Source organism: Acipenser ruthenus, chromosome 17 (genome assembly GCF_902713425.1).
Source record: "Acipenser ruthenus chromosome 17, fAciRut3.2 maternal haplotype, whole genome shotgun sequence".
Classification (NCBI taxonomy): domain Eukaryota; kingdom Metazoa; phylum Chordata; class Actinopteri; order Acipenseriformes; family Acipenseridae; genus Acipenser; species Acipenser ruthenus.
The window spans coordinates 774,744-786,572 of NC_081205.1; the positions used below are offsets into that span (position 1 = coordinate 774,744).

At 40.6% G+C, this 11,829-nt stretch overlaps 1 protein-coding gene across 1 annotated transcript; it reads right to left on the minus strand.

Moving 5' to 3' along the window:
• Positions 1–1,477: 1,477 nt before the first annotated feature.
• LOC117423495 (voltage-dependent calcium channel gamma-4 subunit-like) lies at positions 1,478–10,946 on the minus strand. The gene is made up of 4 exons (XM_034039381.3): positions 10,300–10,946; positions 5,811–5,894; positions 5,296–5,436; positions 1,478–3,780 (listed from the first exon to the last, which is right to left on the minus strand). The coding sequence occupies exons 1-4, from the start codon at positions 10,514–10,516 to the stop codon at positions 3,257–3,259; spliced, it is 966 nt and encodes a 321-aa protein (XP_033895272.1). The 5' UTR covers positions 10,517–10,946; the 3' UTR covers positions 1,478–3,256.
• Between the last annotated feature and the right edge of the window lie 883 nt (positions 10,947–11,829).

An 11,829-nucleotide genomic window follows, 5' to 3' on the forward strand; every position in this document is an offset into this window, starting at 1 on the left:
GCTTCTAAATCTTTTGTAGTCATTTTTGTATTACTTTAGTATAAATACATGTTAATTTGGATTCATATGTTGTTTTTTTCTGACTTTATGTGAACGAAAAGACACAAATTCGCCCGTTTTCTCATTGGAAATAGGTAAATTTCAAAATATCACTGTCCTGGTCACAAAAGCAAAGTTTATGGGGAATAATAGCCATTTTCTATACTTTTGAGGCATAAGCAATTAGGAAATAATACTTACTACCCAGGAACAAAAATTGTGTTACATAGTGTAATTTAATCATTGTTATTTTTTTTTTTTAAATATATATATTTTTTTATTATTAAAACATGAGAGCATCACTTGACAGGTTGATGGATTGGTTTTAGATGAACTTGTCTCAATTCAAATGAGAAGCACTTTCTTTGTAAGAGTTTGTATGTGGTGAGGCTCCCTCAATTCTGTACTATTATTTGTTTATTTAGCAGACACCTTTATCCAAGAGACAGAGACTAGGGTGTGTGAACTATGCATCAGCTGCAGAGTCACTTACAATTACGTCTCACCCGAAAGACAGAGCACAAGGAGGTTAAGTGACTTGCTCAGGGTCACACAATGAGTCAGTGGTTGAGGTGGGATTTGAACCGGGGACCTTCTGGTTACAAGCCCTTTTCTTTAACCACTGGACCACACAGCCTCCAGCAATTCAAATGAGAAGCACTTTCTTTGTAAGAGTTTGTATGTGGTGAGGCTCCCTCAATTCAAATGAGAAGTACGTACTTTATTAGAGTGTGTTCCACTGTGACCACTTGTATAACAGATTTAGGATGACTGGTACTTCAGAGAAGACTGTACAATGTGCCCTGAGACCCGAATCAAATCGTCTTTCTCAACACTAGGGCACTGCTGTGACTTCAGTGGAAACGCATGAACGATTTCATTCTGCTCTTAAAGTACAAAGTAAAAAAACATCATTGTTAATTGCAATCATGTTATGCTAAAACTGTTAAAATAAAAAAAAGCATTCCAGAATCGGTGCAGGCTTGGCACAAAGCTGGGGTTCCACAGTTCATTTCATCAGTTATTAGTCAAAACAGCATGTTGTGAATTAACTGTCTCGTCATTTTCAATATTATAAGATTGCAGAACAACTGGCGCTTTAGTGAAGTTTTAATATTTCAAGCTGCTGTTGATTTGATTGAACGATACGGCATCAGAGAACTGCACAGATGAGCGCTATTGTTGTTGTTTTAAATACCTGTACACTTAAGAATAATGCTATGGGATTAGGGTTATTTTTGTGTTTGTTGGTTATTTAGTCCGGGACAAATTGAAGCTCAGAGAAGAAATGCCAAGAGGTGCATTAAACTGCTGCTTCGTGAACACCCCCAAAAAACCCAGAGACTCTTCATTCAGACTTGTGAGTACAAAACCACTATCCACTCTCTCAAGAGGTGTGTGTGTTCTTTTCCTTGATGGTTCAGTTTACTCATCAAAAGACAGAGGGAATTGGATTTTTACTTAACACTTGGAAACAATAAACATGAATAAATCACACTGTAAAATGATACAGGTACAATCTAATAAGAAATACAGAATTCAGAAAGGCACAACACAGCAACAGAAAGAACACCCCCCGATTTCATTTATATGAAGGTGTGTGATAGTCTTCTATACCAGCTGACGAATACATCACAGTGTGCAATAAATTACAATGACAATTACAAAATAAAAAGAAGAAATAGAAGATGTTAACTTTGAACTTGAAGATGTTAAATGTTATTTTTCTAAGACAGCTGTAGGATTGAAGAGATCAGATGTGTTACTTGTAATTGTACAAGCATCCTCTGTACACGTCCTGTATGGCACATTGCTTCTATAATAACTCTTCATATACATCGGTTAGTATTTCTTTTTAAAGTTAAACCTACAGTAAAATAGAATTGATAAAATATAATAATAAAAGTTGGGATTTCTATTTCAATTTCTCCTTTCAAATACATCCCTCTCTGTTTTTGATTGAGCTTTGTCATCATCTTCTTATTGTAATTATGAAGCTCATAAGTACAGTCAATTAAAACCACCTGCCCTGCAATCTGTTTCAGTTCCGTGAACGATTCCAGTATTTGCAATTCAATATCTTCTTTATGCCTCATAAGAGATTGGTTACTCACTCCCAAGATGTTTTGTAATTAAAAAAAGAAAAGCAAGCCAGCTCTCGGGCCAGTGATTGTGTAGCAGTCCATGACAACCTTGATGATGATGATGATGATGATGATGATGTGTGCTAGTTCTTAAGATGACTGCAGACAGTCCTGTTAATTATTGCATATCTTTCATTCTGCTTCACAGCCTATTAGCCTCTGATCAAACACATCCAGCCCCCTCTAAATGTGCTCCTTCACACTCGGGAGTTCTGTGCTCTTTGTTGTCCTGCTCTGATATTTGCCTAGCATCGTAACTCGGGAAAGACGCTGAATTCAGCATGCACACAATTGAAATTAACCAAACATGCTAAACTTGTCTTAGACGGCTGATCCTCAAGGTGAATTTATGAGCGGTTTGTATCACAGAAGATAAAATAGAAAGCTTAATTTTAGGCAGCGGTTCTAAAAAATAATTGCACAGCATCTGCCTGCTACAGGTAGCTCTCACGTCATGAGACATGTTAAATGCATGAGGATGACAGCATGCTGAAATGCAGCATGTCAATTTGGCGTTGCACTGGTACCACACAGGACAAACAAGCCCGGTGCGGATGTGATGCATTGATCAGTGAGGGGGAAAGGATAGTACAGTATGTTACAGCTAGATCTCCATCTGCACCAGTTTATACTGTGCAACTTGTATACCTTCAGACAGTGTAGAGTCTGAAAAAAACATCCTAAAACAAACACTAGTGATTCAATAGAAAGGGGAGGGGGTGGGGGGGCGAAGAAGGACAAGAAAATCACTGTTGCTGCCAGTTATGAGATATATTGCTACAAAATCTTGCTATTTATATCTAGAGATTTCTTTCACTGTTGAAGTGCTATTAAAAATGGCAGTGACAACGATTTCCTATACTTTTACATTTGAACGCCAGCACACAGGTCCCTTGTGAACCTCCCTTGTGTTAATTCATCGAGATTCTTTAATACGATCGTTGGATACAGAAGCTTCTATCAGGTGGTTCTACGCTATAGTATCCACACCACAAACCAGCGAGTCTCCCTGTCCATCTGTTACAGAACCTCATAGAAAACCAGGCTTCTGCTTCCAAAATAATACAATCTGCTCATACTGGTGTGGTCCGTCTGTTGCCCCCGTCCATGAGGTCCTTCTGGAAGCAGTTGTGAACCTGCAGGAAGTCCTGCTCCGGGTTGCACAAGGCTGCTGTAGAAGCCTTCAGGGGGTCCCTGGGCAGGGTATACATGGAGATCTCAGTCATGGGCACCGAGCGGAGCATCTTCATCCCTGCGGGAGAGGCTTCTCTGGAGGGGGAGGGCTCTGTGGACCGGGAGCTGGAGCGCGAGCGTCTCCGGCGGTACCGGTAGCTCGGCATGCGAGAGTAGGGAGAGGAGGAGGAGCAGGTGGTCTTGATGAACTCGCGGTGCGCCTGGAAGCGGACCTCCTTGTTCTTCTCGATGTAGATGTTCACGGCCAGCACCCCGATGGTTTTGGCCACGATGAAGGACAGAGCCCCGAAGTAGAAGGACCAGCCGTAGTTGTACTGGTTCTTCTTGTCCTGGTCCTTCTTGTCGCTGGGGTCCCCCGCGTTGCTGGAGATGTAAACGATGATTCCGATGATATTACTGAGGCCTGCAGGGAAGAGAAGCACAGGGTTAGGGTTAGGGATCAGTTTTAATGCTCTCAGCAGGGCGGCCTGCTACTTCATACCGCCCCTGTACAATTTAGAAGTCCGAAGAGTTCTTACTGAACTAATTTCACTGTGTATTTTTTATTAGGTACAGTGTCTTATTGTAAAACTCATTTTTGGCCCTGAATCACAGAATTTAACTAGCGAGTTATTTAAAGAATAAAATGCAGCTTGAGATTCACGAAATTGTCGCACGCTTACAAACAGCAGGGAAACGTTTCTGAAATGCCAAATGTTATTTGCAAGGCTTTGTTTAAACTTCGTAAAACCTGAAAATTGCCCAAATCCAGCCAACTTCAGAACGAATGATGATTGGATTTGGGCAATTTTCATTTTTGCTAAGTTTATCCAGAGTGAATGAAAATCTTGACTGGCTTTTGATACCTCTCCTTTTTTGGTGGCTATTCTATACATTTGCATTTCTTTCATTTCCCCACAGAGACCACAGCTGTTTGTTCAGTTGTTTAGCTGGCGGAATGCCTTAATCTTAACTCAGTCCCAGCTGGGTGCTCTAGGATTTTAAAGTATCTTCAGCCGGGAGCTGGATCAAGTGTTTCCCTTTTGGCTATGCTTATCCATCTTTATTGTTCATTGGCCTGATATTCTAGTTTGTTTCATCAGCTAAAATTACTTTGAAGTCTGGAGCCAGCTTAAGTTACCTAATTTTGCTCTGCAAAAATTAATTGATGTTAAAAAACTAAATCATCTCAATGCAAAGGATCGGGAGGCTTTTTGTGTTTTCCATTCTTTTGATGATGCTATTCTGAACCAAGGCAGGGATACAGTGTGTGATCTTTAAACAGTTTCAGCTATACAATAATAGATGGAAATAGCATGGACACTGGCTGAGCTCTGTGGCTTTTATTTTATTTATACTGAGCTTGAGTTCTATTGATTTCTCACGGATGTTGATGACGATGAAAGACTGCTAGCACGTCGTGTTAGAGGGTTTCTGCCAGTTTCATATGTTCTGACAGATCAGTTCAAGTGACTACAAATTATGTAGTGCCTACGGATCCATAAATATACTCTTGATTCTATTTTCAGATCTACCGAACTTAAGAATTTATTTTCGTCTTCTGACCTTTTGATTTTTTAAAAGGTTTTACCAAAACTTGAACCAATAATTCACGGGTTCTAAATCACTCTGAAGCTGTTTGCTTCATATCTTGTAACACTATCATTGACTTTTCCAGTTAATAAAAGACTGGAACAGACTCGCTCCTGGCATGGTCCTCTCTGCCCCGTCTCTGACCTGTGTCCATGGTTCTCTGACCACATAACCAAATAAACAGGCTGGTTTTGATAATATTGGAAACCCAGAAAGTGTGGACTCCGGCATGACAATGAAGTACCCGAGTATGACCATGGTTTGACACTGATACCAGTGGAGGGGTACTTGGAGCAAAGCTTAGAATGGAACCATGCTGGTCTACTGCATCCAGCTCGTCTCCTACCTGCTGCTACAAACAGAATCCCGGCACTGAGGATGATGTTGTTTTTACTGCTGTAGATTCTCCCGGCCCCGACGCAGAGACCCCCCAGCAGCAACAGGATGGTACTGAGGATGGGGAAGATACTGGAGGCTCGCACTATACCTGCAAAACACAAAGACTGCACTTCACCTGCGGCTCTGTGACCGCACAGGTGCAAGAGGAAGGAGGTGGTGGTGTGTGTGTGTTGCTGAGATGTTCCACTCATAAGAGCATTAGAAAACATGTTCCCAGTGTAAGCTATTCCATGCATTTATAACTCTCTGCATTAATAAATGCTTCCTACCTTACAATCTAAACATACTTTCTCATCTTCCATGTATGCCCACTTGTTGTACTCTCTGTGCTAAAAGTCGTGTCTTGGGTTAACTTTACCATTTTGATTCAATAGCTACCCCCTTGTGTAACCTGCCCATGTTCATTTGCAAAACAGTTAAACAACGAGAAAGACTGCAGTAAAGGATAAGAAAAGTACGTACGCAGAAGATACTCGGAGCTGTCGGTATCATAATCATCGTCATCTGGAAAGTGGTTGATTCGGTAACAGCTCCCTTTGTTAATACCTGGAATAGAACAGTGACGTGAATAGGCTGGAAGTGCAGTCCTCTCTCACCCAGCTCGTGTTTAAGGCTCTGGTCTCTCCAGTAACCCATTGCCGCAGCACTCAGCAGGTTTCAGTGCTTCCTTTCATATATATTCACACATTTTAAACTCCGGTCCTCGAGATGCCATTCCATCTCAAAAAACATCTTGCAAACAGACGAGAGTTGCCATGGCAACCCTAAACCAGCCTAGAGACAGTGGAATACAATTTCCACGAGTTATCATGTGGGCTAAGTTACTAAGGAATGATGCAGACGCCAGGGACCTTAGTTTGGAAGCAAGTGCAAAGCCAAAAGCAAATTCTCTAGGAGGAATAAGACAATTGCAACATTGTTAGAGCCAGCGAGAAACAGCTTACAGGATGTAGTGGTTTGATTATTGTTAGCTCTGCTGGTTTTATACTGCTTCAGAATAGGAATATTAATGGCATGTAATTCAGTTCAGAATGAAAGAAGAGCATGAGAAGAGACAGAGTGTGCGTCAGGGGAGCCTGGCTGGGGGTCCTTTCACTGTTTCTTTGGTGTTACCTCGATCTGGCTTATATTAATTGGGCAATAATTAACCGTAATAATGATTGCTATGAAGTAATGAGCATCTCTAACCCAACCCTAACCCTAATTAACCAGATTCCAGCGAACCTGAGAGAATGACAGGGTATTACCATGATAATTGATCTGTAGTTACTGTATATCGTCTAGTGACTGAAAAACCACACGACCAGCAGGAACTTACTTTATTTACATCCATATTGTATGCTGGGTAAATTTAGTAGAAATATTAAAAAAGGAAACTAGTGAAATTGTTTGACAAGTGTTTCCACGAGAGGTCTTGATCGATGTCTTTATTATTCCTGATGGAAACGTAGTGATGCTATTGCTGGTTATACATGCGATTGTCACTGAAAGTTTTTGGCAGGGAATGAATTATTTATTTATTTATTTTTTTTTTTTTTTGCTGAATTGATGGTGATGCATTCTGGAACTGGTACCGAAATGGTTTCAAATTAGAAAAAGATACATTATCAAATAAAAAAAATTGTGTTTCTTTCAAAATTCACATTTGAGACCAATATATAAGGAATGGAAGGGCACAACAGGTAAGATTTTGCGAGGAACAGTTACTACTGGTATTCTAGGCAACTCTACTGCTGCAATAGTAATCTAGTTAAAAAAGCAGAAGAGTGTTTTGCTCTCTCCTCTCTTTCCTTTTCCCATTGAATCATGTACCTGAGCTTGCATGGCTGGTTCTGCTCCTGTTAGCTAAGCTGCCTGATCCCTAGAAGGGTGGTGTGTGTGTGTGTGTGTGTGTGTGTGTTTGCGTTTTGCATGGGCAACTGATAGTTCAGCAATAAAGCCTGCCTACTGACAGGGCAGAGCAGTGGAAGAGCTCAGACAAGGCCTGTCTGCCAGCACAGTGCATTGCAAACTGCATTCTCTCCATGGCAACCCGGACTGTGTTCCAGGAATCACATCTCCATAATGTCTCCAAGGATGCTTTGACATCTTCATTGTTGTTTAATACAGGCTCCCATCCCCCCACACCCCTCTACCACCACGATAACAAGGTGGAAAATAGTCCTCAGTGAAGGATTTATACAGAGCAGCAGAGGGTCAAGGAACGCTGTGAACACAGGCTTGATAAAAATGTCTATATTAAAAATAATGGCATCAGTCAATAATGGCATCAGTCATCAGTCAGGCTTGGATATGGAAGCACCAGCCAACCAGGCATCTATTATCACTGTAGCAACGATCTGTTGTCCTGACCATGGTAATTAGCAACAAGGAGATGCAGCTTTTATATATTATAGAAAACCTGCCAGGGAATTCCATATATATATATATATATATATATATATATACACACACACACACACACACATAAAGAAAACAAAAATGATTGACCTGCTCTGTTCACTGTGCTGAAGATCCAGGGCTTGGCATACTGAGAAGGGTTCAGATTGGGAGTATTCATGTCTCTCACTGTCTCTCGTGTCTGTCTGTGTCTCTTGCTGTGTCTTTGTGTCTCTCTCTGTTTTTCAATGCATCGCCCCAGAACAAGACCTCCCGCGGTAGCCTGAGGCTCCTCTCGTTCAATTCAGCTGAGAGCTGAGCCAAAAGCAGGGTCCTGGTGGCTAATCCAAGCCTCCACGCTCCTTCACTGCTGCATTTCCATCACAAATGAGGAGCACGCACACAGTGGGGAGGGTGAACCCCGGGAAGTCCATTTCTGAACAAACGTTTGTCAAAGAATGATCATTGCACAGTCACACAGTTTTCAACCCAGGACTTCAAACAAAACAGGGGGATACAACTTTCAGAAAAACAACGAGAAGTGTGTGACTTAATGAAGACACCTCTGTGCTGTTCGTAATATAACAATGACAAGACCCAGCTCTCAGTTGTCAAGCATGTCACGCAATGCTTACCCACAACATAGCAGCACTATTGAGCTGACCACATAAAAACCACACAGCCAACTGAATAGGCTCCAGTAAACCTACTTACACTAACAAACTAACAAAATGCAGCACTTTGTCCACTGTCTGCAACTCTACACAATGAATGGAATGCAAAAAAAAAAACCGTTGCAACTTTACATTTCACACATATTAGACTGGTGAAACAGTTACACTGTGAAGCCTCTATGAAACCTGTAATGTGTTATTGTTATTTAACTGTGTGCCTTTATCTCAGCCCAACGGTTTCCGAGTCTCCCACACTCTCCGAATACTAACGTTCAGCACCACGCTCTGTGGACAGCGACCTGACCGGAATTCGGTTCTAACGCGATCGTTCCTGCTGTCAATGAAGTGTTGAAACGCCACCTTTCTAACGGGAATCACCAGTCAAAACCATTGTGTGTGTGTGCTTTAAATGATTACAAACTTTATATTGATGAGCGCTTCGTTAAACTTCTATCATTTATTTTAAATATGTTGCGCATCGCCTACCAAGAATATATATCGATAGTGCAATCCATCTCGAAAAATTGTCTTATTGAGTAATTATTAATTCAACCTTGTTTAAGCTAAGTCTCCTGTGAGTCACTGTGATTAAAGTCTGCCGGCTCCAGATCTTAAGTATAGATTAGGCTTCTGGTTTACTTCGTGGTAAACTGTCCAGCGGTGCTATTTGAACTGCGTTGAAACTGTGTAGCAATGAAACGTTATGTTTTCATATGCAGTTATATGAGGCCAGTAAACACGCGCAACTAGACACCTGCCAGACTCTGTATATGTTCCTGATGTGGGGAGATTCTGCTAATTCACTGAAATAACGCCATAGAAGCCATTACAAGAGGTATGAGACGTTGCTGCGTAAATGAACCACATCTTTGCTCTTGTTGCATCCTAATATAGTCTGAATGGAAGATAGGTCACAACAACAAGCATCCCTTTTAATAACCCCTCCCTCAACATCCTTTTGAAAAGACTCTTGTTTAATGAAAGCACTCCCAGCCCAGACGCACTCAAAACATTTTCTTCCTGCGCCGAGCTACCACAGAAATTATTCACATTCTTTCACTTATATCTCGTTTTATTTATTGAGTTTTAAATGTGTGTATGTGTGTGTGATATATATATATATATATATATATATATATATATATATATATATATATATATATATATATATATATATATATATATATATATGTTGTTTCTAGACCTGTCTATATTTATACCTATTCGTGGTTTCCATAGCAATTTCAGAGATGCAGTTGCCAAGCAACAGCATCAAATACAATAAAGACCCAAACGCGAGCTAACGGTATATTTTCTGTTCAAAAGAACCCCCCATTTATGTTTATTTCAGGATTTCATTTAACATGGTACGATTTTTATCTTTTTTTATCTTTTATTCTTTTTTTTTTTTTTTTTTTTTGCTATTTAAGTTTTCCCTGCATTTGAATAGAAAACACACTATTCAACTCCACAAATTAATCATTAATGTCAATAGAGTTGTCGCCCTTTTTTTTTTCTTGATCAACATTTTGCGTGTGGTGCTTCTCTGATACCAGTACATTAACAAACTGTTTTAGAACATATTGAATGGCTTATTTTCTTCTCAATCTCGGCTTTCGTGTGTGTGTGTGTGTGTGTGTGTGTGTGTGTGTGTGTTTCGCACTACAGTGTCCTTTCTGCTACCTCCCCGTCTCCCTGCTCTCGCTCACTCACAAACAAAACCCGTCTGTGTCGAGCCCCAAGATCTTTGTTTCTGGCATCCTTTTTCAACTACTCCATATAGCTACTAGTAACTTAGCTATACCTTCCTCATCCACGTTCGTGTACAGTAATATACATAACTATCCACTTATTTTACTGAGTCCATCTTTTGCCTTGAAAAGCAGTTAAATGAATACCTTCTATACAGCAGACCCTCCACAGCCCAGAGTGCGTTAGATCTCCTTTGGCTTTCTTGGGTTGAGTTTCATCCGTGGTGATGTTGGTCGCATTACAGATATGCGCCCTTGAGTAGAGCCAGTAATCTGTGCCAATGGCGATGGTCATCAGACTGAAAGCGGCGAAGGCCCCCACGGTGGTAAACAGAATCTGAACTCCACGATCACACCACGCCATGGTACCTCATAATAATCCAAGCCCCAGCTACACACGAAACAGATCCGCGTTTGTAAAGCCCTCTTTATTATTATTATTATTATTATTATTATTATTATTATTATTATTATTATTATTATTATTATTATTATTATTATTATTATTATTATTATTATTATCACTCTTGTCCAGGCATTCTTCCAAAGCGCACGTCCCTGTTAAGTTCCATCAGTGAACTCTCCACCCCCCCTCCCCCACTCCTAGTCAGACTCAGGAAAGAACTGTCCTATTTGCTCTTTGTGAAAACTACCACCCAAATCGGTCTAGAAAGCTGCTTTCTGGAGTGAGGCTTCCTTGTTCTAGTTTTTTCTCCTCTTTTGAATCTCACTTCATTACTTCCAGTTGTTGCTTTTCAGCTCCAAACTGTCTTCGCAAACTCAGAGGTGGGTTCGATTCGGAATGCGCTTCAGCGCCTCCCACACTAACTCCACCTTCCCAGCGACTATCCAATGGGAAACAAACATGTAAATACTTGGGTCTAACGACGTGTAGCCGGAGAAGGAGAATACATTCGTGTACTAAGAAGCAGCAGAGACGCATTTCAATGTCTGGAGAGCTTGGAGAGGAACGGGAGATACGCGTGATTGATGCAAGCTGTATCACTCGCACCACTTCGCCAAGCTACATGCACCGTGTTCACAGAAAAAAACACTTCTTAAACTCAATGGATTTGGGAGGAGTGGCGACTAGTTGTTGCATACTAGCTGTGCAGGTTTACGCGAAGTGTTGCCAACTTGTTGACCACTTCGCCGCTTTTCAGTGCTGGAAAAAACAGCGACCGGGGAGATGTTTAGACAGAGCGCTTTTGGAAACAGCACTCAACACTCGAGTTGCCTAGAAATGCTTCAGTACACCCACAAAGACAAGGGAAGAACCCGTTTGATTCCAAAGCAATACCACACCATCGAAATCTATTTAAAGTAAGACATGAAGTAAAGATGAAATGTATAGCCAAACTACACATACATCAGACTCACACTAAATTATGTGGCCCTCAAATATGACCTAACTCAGTCAATGCAATGCCTAACTTGTAGTCAGCGATATATATAAACTGCATATCTCTGTTTGCAAGTAGATGTGCACGAAGATGAGGCAGATAGGACAGACTGTGATGTGAATAACATAAAGAACGGTTACATACACTGTAAAAAAAAGAAAAGAAAAAAAGACCGTATTTGTATGGTAAATGTATCTTAATATATATATATTTTTAATTAAGGTAAAAGTTGTTCAATGTTATTGTAATTACTTTTTAAAAAATGATGTATTTG

Excerpts from the sequence above, each read along its gene's own strand:
- LOC117423495 (XM_034039381.3), bottom strand. The coding sequence starts at position 10,516 with ATGGCGTGGTGTGATCGTGGAGTTCAGATTCTGTTTACCACCGTGGGG. Across the intron at positions 5,437-5,810 it reads CAGCTCCGAGTATCTTCTGC|GTATAGTGCGAGCCTCCAGT; the intron begins GTACGTACTTTT and ends TGTGTTTTGCAG. Across the intron at positions 3,781-5,295 it reads GATTCTGTTTGTAGCAGCAG|GCCTCAGTAATATCATCGGA; the intron begins GTAGGAGACGAG and ends TCTTCCCTGCAG.